The sequence below is a fragment of the Palaemon carinicauda genome, chromosome 3, assembly GCF_036898095.1.
Source record: "Palaemon carinicauda isolate YSFRI2023 chromosome 3, ASM3689809v2, whole genome shotgun sequence".
Lineage (NCBI taxonomy): Eukaryota > Metazoa > Arthropoda > Malacostraca > Decapoda > Palaemonidae > Palaemon > Palaemon carinicauda.
In genome coordinates this window covers 171,109,089-171,128,466 of record NC_090727.1, presented here as the reverse complement: position 1 = coordinate 171,128,466, position 19,378 = coordinate 171,109,089, and the positions used below count along the sequence as shown (strand labels likewise).

Here is a 19,378-nt window from a genome sequence, read left to right as displayed (position 1 = left end):
TGAAGCCAATATCAACCAATAAAACTAAAAGTATGAGAAAAGGATTAAGCAGCCATGTAAAGGCTGTACCAGTCAATTGTGCTCATGGCTAAAGACAAAGGGGAAGAATCTTGACAGGAAAGTGAGCAGGGGTACTCACCCACACTCGCCTCATTACCAGTTTCAACGGCCATTCTAGCCCCACTGAAGACATTACAGATTTTAAAGGAAGCAAGGTTTTTATGTGCGTAGAAACAGACAATTTTTAAACCTCTACTTCTTTTACTTGTAAATGACAATAGCCCTTACAATATTATTTCATACCCGTTAAACCAAGATTTTATAAACACTGTATTCTATAAAATTTAAAGGAATAGAATTAAAACACAGTTTCATATGCCACAAAAATAAATTTTATTCATAATATTTTCTACATGCTAATCTAGATACTAGAGACCAAAAATAGCCACAAGATATCTGAAGATTGTAATAATAACTTAAGACTGAGTAAGTTCACTGTTTACTCTGCATCAAGCAGCAACAGACTGCATATGGCACAAGCAAGGCAAGAAAGGGCCTATAACTAAGGCCAGATGTTTATTACTGTTAACCAGCTTCAATGGTCAATGCCTGTCCTGGATCTCAAAGTGGATTTAAAATGCTACTATTTGCATCATCCAATTCTGAATCTTTTTCATGTGGGTATAGGTTACATGTTGTTCTTGTGCCATGCACAGACCAACTTAGGCTGAAGGGTCTACCTTACTCTGCAATACTCAAACTTTATTATAACTTCTTCCTACCTTAACTCTGCCATTCTTGACATAAAACACACTACTGTATTATTCTCAGGAGTACAATCAGGGTAACAAGATACATAGCAATGATGATATCTTCTTAACCTCTGAAGTAAGGATGTCTAGGATTTTCTCAGGATAACACCAAGGTGCTTAACTTTTTATATTCTTTGAAATGAAAAAGGTTTGTTAGTTTAGAACTCTGTGAGCCACAAAAAGAATAAATTTATTAAAAAACCTTTTTGCACAAGGTAGATCCCATGAAAATCCTATTCTTTTCTTCATTTTCAAATTATATACTACAAAGAAACTGACTTAGATTGTAGTCTACGCTTCTCATTCTCTCTCTATCTCTCTCACTCTCTATCTTGTGGGACTGGAAGACCGGGCTTCGTCAGTGAGGAAAACATAATCAGGCATGAAACCAAGAAAAGTCTTGGAAGAAAAAATTTACCAGAACATCACATAATGAAAAATAATTCTTTATACCAAAATAAAAAATAAAAAGGGCTTTACATACCATACGTAATGCAGAGCTTTTACTTAAAAATATATGTACTGATATATATTATAAATGTGTATAGAGTACATACACACATGTATATGTACATACCACATTAAAAAATAGAAACCCCTGAGGATGCCCGGTCTCCGAAATTCACTCGATTAGAATAGTGGGATTTTATACACATCCACCCAATGCATACATAGAAATCACAAATATCAGGTAACATAGGATCTTATAACTATCAACAAGGAGAGACAAAGCTCTGCAAATTCATCAAGTTTGGGCCCATAATCCATATTTTGATGTGTTTAATCATAGTTGCATAAAAGTTGTAATGACATGCAGGTGGGCAAGATGGAGTGATATTGCCTGCTTTCTAAAAGCCATCAAGCAACAGTTTTGTTATCTACATAAATAAAGTGCCCTGTCATTTTCTAGTGTCATAAAATTCTCGACTCCAATTCACATCACAAGTAAGCCTTGGTAAGAGTGTAATTCAGGAAGTACATTGTACATGACTTATCATTAAGAAAAATACCTATCTAATAAAAATGGTTATTGCTATATGAAATCAGTGGTGTTACAACACTTTCTCAATTTGACATATGTAAGAATAATCATGTCTTCAGTAATTACACTCATACCATATCCTCAATCCAGATTAAATTCTTTCATTTGAAGAGGATACACAGTACTGTAATACCTTTAGCAGCAAAGGTAGGAGACTCCATCGACTGTTGCTATCAATGTCCGACTGATCATTTCATATTTACATTTACAAGTTGTGTATCTATTAATATCAAAGTTACAATAATTACTGTTTTGGAATGTCATTTTCACATGAGTACTACAGAAACATTATTGTACAAATAATATACAGCATAACATTAAAGTGTCATCTTTTACAATTTGAACATCAAAGTAGTAGCTCTTTTGGTTTATCAAATTACATGCAATGTACATTTTCAGGGCCTGCTCTTCAAGCTTCTCAAAATCATGCATTTGCAACAAATTAAAACTTAGCAAATGCAAAAGTAATATAGATAATAACTATGTCATGAGATTAAAAGAGAATTAATGAAATGGATACCAGCAGTGGAAATACTCAATGTTAAGGCAAGTTGCCAGGAATAACCTCATTTCACTTTCCATTGTAAGTTTGGTCATTCAAAATGCAAAAGCTCAACCATGCCACAATGAGGGATTTATTTCTAATATTAGAGCAAAAAGGGTACTTTTGGGAATCCAACGTAATATTAAATTCTATAGCAGACTTTGCAATAAGAAAAGTAGATCTGTAAATTGTCAATAGCTTCAAAGTACGTATTACATACTGTATAAAATTTACTGACAAAAAGGATTTTGACGAAGGAAAAATCTATTTCTGGCCTCAACCTGTGTCGCTCCGTGAAGTGCTCCTTAAAGCACCATTTCAAAGGTATAAATACTGCTAAATATACCAGAGAAAAAAGTTGCATGGAATGCCAGGAATATACCCAGCTCGCTCACCCCTAAAGGGTGTCTGTATTAAAACTGGGGCGAGTGATACCACTACCAGAGGTCCCTTTCCAATTAGACTTCTCCTCCTCAAAATACCCCGTTGCATTAGGTGTCGTTTGAATTGACATTAAATATCATTGAACATATTGATGTCAGTGTCCTTTCAGAGTTAAGTTCCTTAAATAAAGAGAAATGACATCCAGTCACCATAAACTTTGAGGTTCAAATATAAGACATTCCTCAAGCAACGAGACATTTGAGAAACTGAACATGAAACATCCACTTAAAACAGCTGCAAGTCATGGTAATAATCTTTCTTTTAATAATTAGAAAAAAAAATTAATAAAAATCTATACAATACAAAACTGATATGCAATTAAATTGAAGGAACCCTCTTCTTTTACCAAACCAAATAAAAGCTCTGAAGCCATCTGGAAAAAGTTTCATGACTGTACAAGTTCCTTTTACATTTACATTAGGGTTCATTTATGATACTTAATCAATGCAATAGTACTATATTGTACTACAAAATACACAAAAATACCGGGAATCTGGCAGACTAGATGGTTTATAAAAAATAACTTTCCCCAAAAAGAGACATAAAACTTTGTGATGTCTGTTCATAATACAATAAGCACTTTTGAAAATTATAGCAAACAAAGAGAAATCCAACATACATTTTTCCTCAATGACTCATATTATAAAAAATCATGTCCATAAAAAGACAACAAAATGAGACAAATAAAAACTATTATTGAATTCCAAATGTAAAAAAATCAAGACATTTTTTAAACCAATATTCAAACTATTATATTGGTCCATGTAACTAAAAAAAAATGATTACACAAGTTGAAAGTCAAAATCCATCCTATATAATGAAATTGACATGCACAGCATGATAGCACAGTAGGGCAGCCAGTACCTTTTTGACCCATCCTTAATACCTTTCCAGTGATATTACTGTCCATTTATGTGTGTGTGTGTGATTTGAATATACTGAAAATTTCCTAATGACAAAATATGTTTTATCTCTTAAATCCTTAATTAATTCAATTTAATATATTCAAGTATTTCATACTGATGAAAATGAGGATTCAATTAAAAATCTCCCATGATAAAAGAATACAGGGTCTCACAACCTTTAAGAAAAAAACCTGTAACATTGGTAAAGGCAGACCTCTACTGACTACACCTTTAGTGAAAAGTGAAAAAAATCAGAATGTTGTAACTGAAAATAACAAATGGAAAAAATATATCTGTACAACTATTAACTTCAGTACATGAAATAAAAGATACAGCAAAACACACTTTTGCTTTATAATCCCAGCCTAAGCACCAAGCTTTGAATAATTTTTCAATTTTCTTTTGTACAAAAAGTGTTCTTCATGACAGCCCACGACTGCATGAAAAGTCCTGACTCAAATGACAGACACTTTGTCAATAATGATGTAGTACAATAAAATAGAGATTCACACATTCAAAGCATCCAAACATATCTGGATAGTAAAATATTAACCATTTGCACTACACTACAGTGCTACTTATCATAAATGAGGAAGGGGGAGAGTAATCCTGGTATTTTGTCATGTTCAAAGTTCCAAAAAGAAAAGAAAAACTATTACCTTCAAGAAAAATAGTAAAGTAACAACTTCTACTGTATATGATGGACCAAGAAAACTTACTTGACAATGCAACTAACATTCTGTATAAAACAGGAAATAAAGTATCTCCATAACAAATTTTTAATGATATAAGACAGGCATTTATCAAATATGCAATGACATTATACATTTCTTATGACAATCAAGTTTTCTATCATGCAAACTTTTGGCATTGCTTATCTCGAATTGATAAAACATATTGTGCTTTGCATTTAATCCACATTTCCCTTCACAAAAATACAAACATTGTATTACGGTGCATTAATTCATATCCCCCTTTACAAGAGGAAACCTAATGTCGTTTCCTCACCACAGAACTTGACTTCCATGTAAGTACACAAGCACTCACTATAAATAATGTGTTTTAGTTTTACGCAGGGTGTACATGATATCTCTCTTCTGTAAAATGAATAGACTGTATCTACAAGACAAAATAGATTACATCCATGAATACAAGACCCTTATAAAGTATTAAATAAGTCAATCTCTGATAATTCTTAAAAGGTTATTTACACTTGAATATCTATGCACTAATAAACACAAGAGAGTTACAGGCAACACACCTAACTCATTTGCTCCTGAACTAGATTCTCATACAATCCCTCATCAAATAAATAAGTCAGGATCTACTGTACATAAACACTAGACAAATTACAATGAAAAGAATAACAATAAAATTTAAATATATTGAAGTACTTGAGAATAGAAAAAAATGAAAAGGGAAGTAAAGGAAAGCAACGATGAATAAATTTAAAGTTTTAGCTCGCTTACCAAAGGGTGATATAATAAAAAGGACGATAAGTGAAGCAAAAATGAATGAAAGAAATAGATCTTTCTGAAAGGGTTTAATTGATTGATTATCTGCAAAACTAGACAAAGTAGAAAGATTTAGCGTAAAGTTATAGTGTAGTGCATACATCTAATGACACACCAAATGAAAGGCTGAATAACAGCAGCAATGAAGAACTATCCTACTTATTTCATTTTCTTTTTGCATTATTAATTATCATCATTCTCACTGAATAAATGAGATAATTCAAAATCAATAATAGAAACCTAATAGAAATAGAAAGAGGTTGACGATAGTATAGACGTACTTTTCAAGCCATGAACTTTCAAGTCACAACACAAATAATGCAAACGTGAGTTGCGTTACCATTTATTCTGAGCTTTTATGCTTTGAAGAAAAACATAGAATGCTTTGTATTTCACTTTAAGGAAAGCTGGGAAGAGAAAAGGGGTTTTAATTAAACCTAAAGGTCTGAAGGGAAACTTACGACTCGAGGAGAAGTTTCCTGAAGTAAATGATAAAAGTAGGTGGTAACTTTACGACAGATAAAATATGTTGCTAAAATAAAATAAAATAAAAGAAATATCATATATCTGAAGCTGGAAAGACAAAAGAAAAGCATTATCTCATAACATCCAACAATTATGGACCGTAAAAAAAGGCTGCTCAATTGTAATGCAACAGAAATAATATCTGACTTATGCTAAGATATTGTATTAATTACTTGGAGCATAAAAACTTGCGATGTGGTTTTGAAAATTTTCCAGAGAGTAAAAGGAGAGAGCCTCATACCACATTTATGACAACTTTCTGATGCTGAAGTATGAAGATAATTTAATGGTATTGCATTACAGAGCTGAAATACACTGAGAAAATAATCCAATAAGCTTTAATCTGACGAGAATTACTTTTACTGATTAAAAATTCAAAGATATACCGTATAAAAATTGTACAGTATAAAGGATATACTGTACTGAAAATAATCAGTTACAATATTTCAATATCAGAATATCTTCACTAAACCCAACAAAACCTCAAAAATAGAATGTTTAACAGTTTTTGCAGCCATTGCCTTTCGTGTTACTAAACTAAATGCAAATAGAAAGAGGACAATATAAACCAATTAAAGCCAAAAGAAATGCATGTTAAAGAGTACAGGAAATATAGTATTGAAATAGCCATAGGAGTTTAAAGAATTATGAAATGAGTTGCCAAAGAAAATATGAGGAAAGCTTAACTTTGACATAAATAAAAGAGTAGGGTTATAAAAATTACTGTACTTGATCAAATTGTTATTCTTCCATATCTTTAAATAGTTGATCCTGTAAATGAAGTACTGTACTGAATCTAAAATCCTTTTGTACAAATAAAGAGAAGCAATACATGTGGTATTAACAGCATTTATGACAGTTCATTTTATTTTCCATTTGTTTTAAAATTAAAATTGCCAATTGAATATACAAAGTTGAGAGGATTGCTCTCCTTGATAACCAATCATTCCAAATTAGTTAAGCATCAAAACTCCCAAAACCACTCATCCCATGACTAGCAATTCTAAGCATAAAATTTAAAGGATAAGAGATTACTTATCTTCAAGAAACTCATAAAAATGCAATTAGGTATTTTCCATCACACTCGGAGGTCTCTACATAGTGAGACATTTCAGAGGGTTAAGTTAGAAAACACTGCAGAAGCTGATGTGAACCTACTTAAGAAAAAGACAATAAGGTGCAAATACAATTCTAATGGCTGAAAAAAATTAACCTGGAATACAGTCACCTCTCATTAATTACATTTAATAACCTAACTTTGTAAAATGCAAAAGTAATAAATGTTACTCGGAAATATCTTAACTGTTAAAATCACCAAAAATTCAATGAGATTAAAATTACAGCAAAATGTGCTGTTAAAACCCAAAATTTTGGAAAGTTCCCATGATCTTGCAGCCAACAACAAAACAAGGGAAGTTCCCATGATCTTGCAGCCAACAACAAAACAAGGGCTGTTTGTTTAAATCATTGTAGAATAGCATGTCTCTGTGTTATCTAATGATGCAAAGTTTCTAATAAATGCTCCACTTCCAATTTCCAACCTCTATCATGTTAAACTCATTGGAAGAAAAATATTTATACAAAATTCTGATACAACTAAGGGCAGCAGCACACAGTATGTATTGTGAGCGAAACGGGTATCTCCTGAGTTGAAGCTATACACACAATCTGCAAATTTATGGCATTAACCAAATGAAAGAGATGGTAAAGGACTAATTGCCAAAGAAAAATCACATTGACATCCTTTTGAGATGGACATCTTGAAGACAAAGGCCAATGAAATGTATGCAGCTGTAACTAAGGATGATTGTGAATCCAAGCCTTTCACGACAAGAAGCTCCCAGTTTGCAAATTTCAAAAACCAGAATGGATTTTATAATAATTTTAGTTGGGAAGCAGCATTTCATGAATGGGAGAGGCAAAAGACAGTGGCATTGTCCTAACAAGCAGGACAATGCCCTAGAGACTGACCATATTACATATGATCAGTGCTCAAACCCCTCTCCACCCAAGCTAGGACTAGAGAGGGCCAGGCAACAGCTGCATATGACTCAGCAGGTAGACCTATAGACACCCCAAAACCCCCTCCTTAGCTCATAGTGATGGCTAAGTTGCAGACACTAAGGAAACTTAAGAGTTAGAGTGAGACTGAAACCCCAGTCTGGTGATCACCAGGCAGGGATGTTTCCAATAGGGTACCACAAGCCAAACTAACAACTGATAATTTCACAATGATAATCAAAGTTTATCAGTTTATGTTGAGATACAAGGACATCAAAGATTTTCAACTTATATGAGACATTCCTGCTGAACTTTAGACACGAAGTATCTTTCTAAGGAGGAGAAAGGGAAGCCAGGCTTTAAAGTGTCAGAGCAGAGCATAACACAGGCCAATAGGCACAAATCAGGGTGGTTATTACCTGGAAAGTCAGAGGTAACATTAATTTAAATGTGTTGAGGTTGAAAGATTATTTGTTTATAAATAATATGATAAGAAAGCTGGATGAATGCTTATGTAATAATTTTACAACTCGTAAAAAGAAATTTTCAGCTACTTAACACCCTATCAATATTTTTTTTTCCAAAATATATCATTTACAGGGGATGTTGTGCAAAATTCATTTTACCCCTTCTACAGAAAATAGAAAAGTTGTGTGCAAATACTAGATCAGCTTTAACCTCACATAGGCAATAAACAGGAAAAAGCATGAGACTGTGTGTCTGTCAAGTACAGTACAGTAAATTCAAGGTTTTAAAAGGAACTATGCCCTAATAGGATTACATAATTTCCTGGATATTTTATGATGGAGGAAGAATTAAAAATGATTATACTAGAAAAACTGGCTTCCACATTATCATTATAATTATTACTAGCTAAGCTGGAAAAGTTGGAAAAGCAGGATGCTACTAGCCCAAGGGCTCCAAAAGGGTAAAGTTCTGTTGTCATAAAGATTTGACGTAATTAATGTAATAATAATGTACAAGAAGCCTAAACAATAAAAAAAAATGAATGTGCAATCTAAGGACTTTTCAAGAATGTTTGCACAACGCCATGTAACTTACTGAAGACAAAGATTGGTAGCAAAAACAAATATGTTTAGTACAAAACATCTGACAATCATTGGGATGTTGATATGAAAGGCAAAAAAATTCCTGTACAATACCAAAGCAGTAAAAATTAGTTGAATAAGGTATATCAAAAAAGGTAATCCAGCACTTAGTGCCCAAGTAATAGAAATTCAGAATAGAAAAGTCTGATTCACAAGATATACTTCAGAAGATTCTGTAATGAATGAAAGGAACCAGAACCCAGTCTTCCAGGTATAGCAATTCAGGAATTGCTTATGACAATGAAAAATGGGAATTCTGATAGGCTAGTCTCCTCCTCTTTCTTGACTACCACCTTCCCCAAGCTAAGTAGGCTACATGCTACTGCCTTCTTACCCCTACTCATGTTGATCAAGTATATACAATCATTTGTTTGATGAAATTATCTATTCAAGGTACTGTACAGAAAGACCCACTTGCTTATGACATACTGATAAAATTTAACGTTGCATATATGTTACACGTGCTTTACATATAACCCTGTGGGAGAAAAATATGTTTGGTAACCAAAAGTTTCTTTGACTTGGATGGAAATAAGTCAAAACTCAGCATGAATGTAGATAGAGATAAAATATATTACCTGCATTCTATAAAAAAAAGCATTTTCAAGGAAACAACTCTTAAGACCTTTCGTTAAGATTTTAGCACAAACACTTAACTACAATATTTACCAATGAAAGAGGTTATGTATTCCAAAATTAAGCATTTAAAAAGCCTATAGTAGCATTTGAAGAAAATAAAGACATCACTTAATGTATGAAGCCTGCAATTCCTTATTTGATATCTTTGTCAAAATGTGATAATGGAAGAGCAAAGACCATCATATTTTTCTTCAGGAAATATCAACCAGTGGTATGTTAGTCAGAATATCCACAAATGAGGAGAGTAGCTACACTCTACCCTACTAGAATTAGCATATTTTTTTCTGCATTGTCTCACAACTGTGTGAGAATTTGTCACATCAGTATAAATAAGCCATTAGTCTTAATCTATGGTAGATAAAGAGGAGCTTAAGTGGCTAAATTACAATTTTGTACAAGTCTTGAATGACCAACAAAGTTCTTAATTTGTACTTTATAGAGGTCTACATCTGAACTTTGAAAAACCCATCCAATTGGCCACACCGGGTGTTACAATTAGGTGACTCCTCTACTTTTTAAGTTCAGTCTTAGCATTAAATGCCAATCTGAACACAGTCAGATATATGTTTTGACCAGATGAACTGCTTCTCTCTTTGTATATTCAGTACAGCAGTACATTACTTACATCACAATGACAGAATTAATCAAACTAAGAATAAAACATTAAAAACTAAATCTCAATGATAATTGATTTCTCTAAATACAAAAAACAGGAATGTTCATATAAAAAGGTACATCAAAAGAAAATATACATACTATACTCTAGATGATATGCACTACATACTTATCAAAATAAATATTCTAAAAACAAAGTCTGATCACATGAAAATAAGAATACACAAAATGTTCATCCTTATATACTAAAGTCTACTAATATAGTAATTACCAATCAATGACTCTATAAAGCAGCTTACCTATATTCACAATATGGAAGGGAAAGCTTGGCATCATGTCCAATACGTATCTGTAGCTGACTTGCAATACACAACTTTTTTCTCCCTAACATTAGGCAACTGTTTAGCCATTTCCTTATATTGAAATGGCTGCAGTTATAAGAAAAGTAAAAGAAAATTGGGAATGGTTAACACAGCAATATAAAGGAAAGTAAAAATTGGGGATGGGAATTCAATACACCAGTGGAAACCTACCAGTCCTTCACCATCAATAGAGTTAAGAGAGAAAGCAGCTAATATTTCAGTTGAATTATGCATATTTTGAGGAGAATATCTACAACCAGAAAGTAGATGTAAATATGAAGAATAAAGGACTAATGGTGTCTACAATGACAAGGAAATGCAAAAGCTATGTTGTTATAACAATACAGTAGTCATTTTTTATAAATCTATTAACCATAAATATGACTGATATTGGGTCTCAAATGTTTCCATGATCACCAACTCAATGTCTGTTATGCAGAAATAAGGCTTCCACTTAAAAAAAGAAAAAAAAAAACCTGTATATGGGACAGCATAATGTGGGGCTAGGAGTGGGTACTTGTTTTAACTGTATTGGCTTTCTTAGGAAATTTTAAAAACCTAAGTTTATCTCATCCAGTTATATATAGTCTATGTAAGTATGTACTCTATATAAACATCTGAATTGCTATCTAGTGGGAGACTTGATGCAAAAAATCCTAGTGTGTTTCATAAGTCTGTTGGGTCTATTAGATGAATCCATAAGTAAATCTGATAGCTCTCATAGCCAGAGCAAGGCCCCTTCCTAAATGGTGACAGAAGACAAGAAAAGTAGTCAGATTTGTGCATTTTTGTTACACTGGAAAAACACTACAACACCTCAATGACCAGACTTGCAGATATGCTGCAAGATGCAAATTCTAAGAAGGTAATAAGTAAAGGAATAAGTGACAACCTAAATGACATTTTAACCACTTCCTCAACAGTTGGGTGGGCTCAGATGTAAAAGATTGACTTTCAGCTGAAACATCTTCCAAAGAAATAGCGGAATATTGATAGAATTGATGTTCACCACTTTTATGCATGCAGGGATATTCATAAACCGAACGTTGTATGGAGCCAATCATTTCAAAAATTCTAAAAGTATCATCCAGGACTGGCACTGCTCACTTAGGGAAAAAGCCGAAACTGCCAAAATATATGAAAAACTCCTTTGTCCTGATGGGTGATAAGGTTTCCACTTCCAAGAAACTTGTTTATAAATCTTGTACAAGAATAAGAAGTAAAATTTTATTTCCTTAATAAAAGTACAATGTGAGGCTAAAATTCGACAAAAAGGACCAAATGGTGTTTCAATACCATGTCATATACTGTACAATCAAATAGTACTAATGCAGACTACTGACCTGATGCATATGTGTCCTCAATACAAAACAAGGACTCATAAACTTGTAATGCCATCATCATAATGACTTAAAAACTTCAAACTAAAAAAATCATGATGGACAATCACACTGACACTGTTGAGTATCCATATTATTAATTCATTCAATTAATCAGTATCACTGATCTCATTACTATGAGCAGGAGGTAAAAAGAAGGGGACCAATGTTTTTCTTATGCCTGTCTAAAGGATATTAACCTAAAGTCTCAACTCTGGATATCTAAAAGTCACACATTCACTCCTCAAAATCTAATGAAATGACAAGAGTGGAAAGAGAAGTGTCTCCTGATTTGAGAATTGATGGCTGAATTGACAGCTGCTGTGAAATATTGGGATAAATGAGTCCCCTATATTAGTCTGGAATCTAGGTGAGAAGCCTCTATCATAAGAGAAACTGAAAGGGAGAATATACAGTAGTTCTAACTTTTTTGACTAATATAATTGGACACCACCATTCATTTCTTTTCCCTTTACAGGTGGAAAATGTGTATTCAGAAACCTAGCTGTGGTAGATTTCATAGGAGCAAGGGATAAAGAACTACCAGAAGGAAAGCTTGCAATTCTCTGGTGTCTAAAAAGAAAAAAAAAAAAAAGAAAAAATGCTACAAGAGGGAATGGGTGAGGGGCTAAAGAAAGCAGCTTACTTTCACCCTTGCTGTATCTGCTGTCATAATCAGGCTTCTTTAAAACCAAACTAATGACTCCCAAAATTTTCAACTTACTGTATAGTCAAAAGATAGCACAGAATTGTTGGAGAAATCCCCCTAGTGCCTATCCTAAGAAAGTTGAGGATGAGAAATGGTAGTGCATACTATGCTATCATTTCTGCTACTGATAAGGGATGACAAGGGTGTAGGGATCAACAAGGTTGTCATAAAGGATACATGATCCATGCTCCCTAATAAAAAACAAATGGGGAGGGGAGTCTGTGGACTGGTCATACCTCATGTTATTTTGAAATAACCATTTTCAAAGATTTGTATTAGTGAAAGATTAAGATGCGTAGGTAAATACACACACCAAGGGGGTTATTCATGCTCGAGGCCAACCTGAATTTTGCCCGAGACTCTTTTGTCTTGAGATACAAGAAAAGTACAAATTCAAACTCCATTCCTCCTGTGATAGCAAGACACTTCACTCTGCAAAATATAGCTTGTACTTCCATGAAGTAAAACCTTTCCAATGGGTCTCAAGAAGTACACTCTACACGAGTAGAATTGCCATTGCACCTTTAGTTTATGAAAATGCGAAATCCAGGTAAGGAGCATTGGCTAAGTGATAGCCATCTCCAGCAGAAATTAAGAGAAGGAGAGTCAATAGTTTCAATACCAAAGAGATAGGCTGTCCTGAAAGCAAGGAAAGAGGGGCAAAGCCACCAACCTACTCGATTGTTCATTTCTTCTTACTTGATGACTATTAAATCAAGCAGAAATAATGAAAAGCCATTCTCCTTCATTGATTCTTACGGACAACTACTGGAGCTAGACTCCGTCTGGTTCCTAGGCTGTCGAGGTTTTCCATTAGTTTTTGATAACATCATCACTGGTGTGAACGCAGGATTTCACTCAGAAAATCCCTCATTGGAACTGTGCAAATTACTGATGGGGTCAAAGCAAGGTGGAGCATCCCTGGTCAGCATTATGCAACCATTGATCCCATGACCTCAGTTCTTACTCACCAGTAACTACAGCAAAAGTTATGCAATTAGTCCTTGTCGAAGGAAGAGACTCCTAGCATTGACAGCCACAGTGACAATAACTGCTGGTAACTCTCATTTAAATAATGTACTCATGGTGCAATACCAAGGATGATCACTCATGAATTATGGATTGAACTTTGGATTGGTAATAAATGTAAGTAACATACAATATTTTACTGTACTGTTAAGCAAAATACAGAGACCGATAGAAACAAAACCAGAAGCTGACCTCATAAATAGTCCCAAATTGTGTGAATGGAACTAGTAAAAGAATGGTCACTGGAAAGAAAGCAGCCATTGCAAAAGGGACAAAAAATTGTCATGCATTCCAATTCTGAAGAAAACCAAGACGTTTTACACTGCAACAAAAGCAAGAACAAACTAGTCATGGTCGTTTCACAGGATGTGTGACAGTAGAGAGGGAGAAAAACAGGTGAGTTGGTCAGCAGAATTGAACGAAGCACACAGTTAGAACAACAGTAAAAGTGAACAGGCAGGCTGGACCATGAGCACAAAGGGTGTGGCATCCCGCACGTGAGGCAACAAGTAGAGCTTTCCTTTTATTAAGATTACAAAGTGAAGTAGAGTTGAAATGAATTTCAAATACAAAAAGAATTAATAACAAACACTGAAGTGTTACACTGAAAAAAATCACCAGAAGAAAGAAGGCAGGGCTTTTAAACATATGTGAAGTTCCAGTAGGTGTATGAATGGTGAGATAATTATTTCTGACAGACGAAAGACCAGTGATCACTGGATAATTACATACTACAATATTAGGTATATATTTTATATGGTTAATAGACTGGTGAGGAAAACAAAAAATTTAAAATACAGTAATCTACTTTTTTCAGCAGTACTACTGTCCATGCTTGGTTATACACTGTTAACATGTGTAATGTATAAAAGCCTGAAGAAATTCAATCTTCAGATTAGTTTAGATATTTGATATGTAATTTGATGTTTTCCATAAAAATGCAACTAAGTTTTAAGTTTTCTTCTTTCAATAATGCAAGTTGGAATTTGTATGAAGTTTTTATAACTACACGAAGTTCAGAGGCTTTTGTGTAAGAAACTGTGATGCTAATTGAATGAATAGTTGCATGAGAATACCAGTGTAAATGACAAAATGTCTCATGCTTGAAAAAGAATAAATAACATGTCTGAGTCAACCAGCTAGCTAAACTAATTTTTCCCAATATGGACATACTTCACTACTTACCAAAAATAATTCCTATCCAAATATAAATCAAAGTATAATTCAAGTTCATGATGCCATTACAATGCTAGCGAGCAACAAGCAAAGCAATAAAATATAGTACAGAGTCTCAAGAGGGCAGCCACATTAGCAACAAAAACACTTCAGCAGAATCATCCCAAAGAGAAAAGGTTCATCAACTCACGTGAGACTGCATGCAATAGAACAAACTTACACTTTGCAATGAAATGGTTGACCATCACTCTTAAAGACAAAATGGGCACCACATCTACAGAAATTTGCTTTGACAACCTGTCAAATATTTAATATTGCATACAAACACCAATTCAAAACCCAGTAATAAGTGTTTCTGTTGCTTAAGTAGCTCTGGTGTGAACTGCAGCATTGTATTTTTAATACGATAACCACTAAAGTTCCTACCTATTCTCAATGCTACAGACTGTCAGGAAAGTTTAGCCTGTCAAAAAAAAAAACTTATTTCTACAAAAATTGGAAGAGAGCTTTCAGTGTTACCTTTCAAGTTTTGCTGAACATGTGTGTTATCTTTGAAGGATTATAAGAAATGTTATAATGAATAAATACTTTCAAGTTCATTCTATGGTTACACTATTGCCTTGTTATTTAGGACCATCGGAAAGTGTTTAACAATAACCTTGACACTGAACCACAAACCACAGAAAACAAAAAGGGGAGATCAGCTTTAGGATTATCAATGTTTAAGAACATAGCCCTTAGTCTACATGTTTACTGAACAAAAAAGACAACTTTCTATGGAGGCCATAACACACTGTGACTATATTATCTGGCACAAGGAGAGACAACTGGATACTGATAATGTGTTGTCTATGCTTCTGTATACTGCACTGAGTTGAGCTTATATTCTAAAATTATTTATGTCTACATGATTTTCTGGTCTAGCGAGAGGAACGTGATATATATTTCCTGTGGTACAGAGACTAACCTTTGCAATGTTAAGTTCTAAGTACATGATTATTTCTGAACCGGTAGCTGATGTTTTCTATTGCAGAGGTGGGTTGTGCATGATACTACATGATGATGGCGATGATATTTATGAAAATAATGACAATAATATCATATACAATGCAATATGGTCTTCGTCTACTTACTCTACCTCATGCATTAAACTTTACCTAAGTTTCATTTGGATTTGTCTCTAAGTTAATGCAGAGTAAAAAATAAAAAAGTAGGTGGGCATTAATATCTTGTAAAAGAAAACAATAAAAAGAAATAAAAACATTCCGCAGAGATTCCAGTTTTAATCTATCTAAGCTTTTCCCTTGGTAAAATCATTCTGGACTGCATCAATGCACATTTAAAAACAGGAACACAGAAAAGTAATGTTCCTAATGTTCGTAACTGTTGGCAAATACCAACGCCTACATAGATGACACGGCTTCCAGTGTATCTAAGCAGGTTTAAACACTGTCAGCAATATTCTTGGCTACAAAGGCCAGCAGTTGTTGGCAGCACTGGAGGAAGAAGATGAAGAAGAAAAGGGATTAAGGGATACTTCCATCTGTCCTCCATCTGCTACATAATCATAATAATAAGTAGGCGCACAACCACTTGACTTACTTCTTATCAGGTACTTTTAAGCAGTCTTGTCCCCTCATAAGGTGACTGCATAATAGGCTAACTGTATTTCACAGTGACACATTACACATGGTGCCATAATTCTGTCGGCACACACCACAAAGTTATCTGAGCCAAAGATGGCTAACCAACACGAGTTATATTCCCTTCAAGAGAGAAAAATAAAAATAAATAAAGGACCCTTAATAGCATACCATAACAAAAATACTGCTTAATGTACATGACAAACCACAGGGATCTTGCCAGCAAAGAATTGGGAAATAATTATGTACAGATAAATCAATCGAAGACTTCAATGCAAAATTGAACCTATTAAATGACTGGATCCATAGAATCTATCATAATCAAACATAACAGTGTGTACCATTGCATACACATTTTGCTTAAATCTCTAAACATATAAATCTAGCAAGCAACACACTTGATGAATCCTCAGTCTTATCAATACCACTTTTTTTGCAAAGACAATTGTACTATACCAGCACCTTAAATCAATAAAATTCCCCTGAAACAGCTTTTAAATCATCACAGGCTACTAAGACTGGACACAAATATACAGTACAGGAAGAGGTATCAAGCAAGCCACCTCCCATTTCCAGCCTTCACCAACGTCATCATACAGAACAAGAAGAACAAGAACAAGGAGAAGAAACAATGACGGCTGTGCACCCCTCTCTCCTACTTTCTTAATAACAAGAATAAACTGTCATAATTTCCCAAAAAAGCCAACTGGCAGGGCTGAAAACATTCCACTTCAATAAGTCTTTGAAGTTTGCATTGTGCATCATTATCGAAAGGATACGTGCTATATCCAAACATCCTCTCGGCTGGGCACATCTCTGGTACTTACTCTAATGGAGACTACAACAATCAAATGTAGTCTAACAATAATAATTACATCCACACTTACTCTTTAAAAATAATCTTTGATTCCTAAGAGAACAATAACACCATCTCCTTAGCCATTACCTGGGTTCATATTACGTTATGTATCCAATGTTTGCTTTATCATTAGTCTTAATATAAATAAGTATCACTATTTCTATTCAACTTTTCATTTCTTACTAAAGAAATGGCACCTAATTCTCTACATAAAATATATATATATATTTATAGATATATTATAAAATCATTGTTTCTCAATTTAAAAAGAAATCAAACTTTGGTAAAGACATGACAATAAAAATAAAGTCTAATTTTGACTACCCAATATCACTGGGAAATGGCTACTCTAGCACAATACATGGTTACCTATTACACAATCATAAACATTAGTATATTATTAGGCCACTGAATATTTGTCAGATAATTCCAAGCTCACAAACCTGGTCTTGGGAGCTAGGTATAAACATATAATATCAAGACATTTTGTGTTTTGTGTGCAAGACATTCCTTAATGCTCCAGGGTTCTGAAGCTTCATTTCTCTTCAGCAGTAAAATTGTTTAATTTTCTCTAGATATGATACTTTGAAAAAGAATAATCTCCTGTGGCTAACATATTCATGTTGAAGAAACAGTGTACTATACTGTCTCTTCTTGTGTAAATAAGCTTGTAAAACCTAAACTGCAATATTCATGGACTGCTACTTCATGCTATGATAAAATCAGATCAAGCTTGATATCATGTGAAAAAAAAAACTTTAAATCTCAAAAGAAAACTAAAGTTTTGCACCTTATAAGCTAAGCAGCAAGGCTTAGCAATTAGCTGAATCGTTAAAAGAATACCTGCTGGAGGCAATATGCTAAAAACATTTTGTTGATATTAAACTGCTGTTCTACAATATACCTTAACCTTTCCTTACTTGACAAATGTATGTAAGGACGATGTTACAAAGCTGTTCTTTTGGAAATCATCAATAGATAACAAGTCTTGATGCACCACTTAGAAATATCAACAGTCCTTTGTCATTATCACTCTCTCCTCGTTCTCTTCGACCGACCAGGGTGCGGACTTTCTAGCTCATTCCCCCCTCTCTTCTTAGTTGTCACCTGAAAAATTTTTATGATGCTTTTAGATAAGAAAAATAGCTTTTTTCAAGCATTATCAAATTTGAGAGAAATCACAATTCACAATGATATAAGCTACCAAGTGACTAAGAACGACAAATGGTTCACACAACTTAATGTAAAACTAGACATTTTCCCATGCAACAAGTATCGAAGCTTATAGACAAACACTTTTACAACCATGAAAGCAATACCTTGTCCCGCATGTTAGACCTGAGTTACGCGACAAGGCATTCAAATAAAACCCTTGTATTGCAAAGACAGGAATGCTCAATGTTAATGACCACAAACCCATCATTGCAAGTGATATTTCTAAACTTACAGTAGTTCAAAGCAATTTCAATATATTTCTACTAAAAAATTATCAACTTGTTTGGATCTAAATAACTCTTTCAACATGTTTGCAAACCATTCACAAAATAGCAATACGTGAGCAACTGCAAGAGATAGGTCAGGTGGATCCCCAACTGTTATCTTTTTTCTAGTTTACTATTCTCCATACCCTCTGGGTTCTTCCTGACTGAAAGGAAGAGTTGGGCAGGAGATAGTTAAGTTACCTAAAGGGCAGTTGTGAAGATGTAACTTGACAAGGTGTATGTTTGCCAGGGATGAAGAAGAGGCAGGTGAGATGAGGTTATTTGAAGGTGTTTGGTGGGATACTGCACTTACTAGGACATGTATGTAACAAGAACTGAATTATGTTTCAAGTGGCAGGATGAGGATGATCGACAAGACAAGAATATGGTGAAGAAGGCTGCAGGCAAATAGTTAGAGAGTTGAATGCTAGTGTGTGATGGATCAAGTAGGGCAGGCAAGAAAGATGAAGACAGGAGGATGTCAAACCATAGTGGGCTAACAGGAGGAGTAAAAACAAAGTGGACTGTCAGGTTCAAGGCTGACTACTAAATGAGAAAAACTAAAATTTCAATAACACATAATACTTCTC

General features: G+C 34.0%; 1 protein-coding gene across 2 annotated transcripts in view; it reads right to left on the bottom strand.

The window, feature by feature from the left end:
• Nucleotides 1-369: 369 nt before the first annotated feature.
• Mnn1 (menin 1) overlaps nt 370-19,378 on the bottom strand; it is a 95,558-nt gene continuing 76,549 nt past the window's right edge. For both annotated transcript variants that reach the window (XM_068371130.1, XM_068371131.1), the window contains exon 10: nt 370-18,414. In XM_068371130.1, the coding sequence (XP_068227231.1) occupies nt 18,337-18,414 (78 nt within the window). In that variant the 3' untranslated portion in view covers nt 370-18,336. The remainder of the gene's footprint in view (nt 18,415-19,378) is intronic.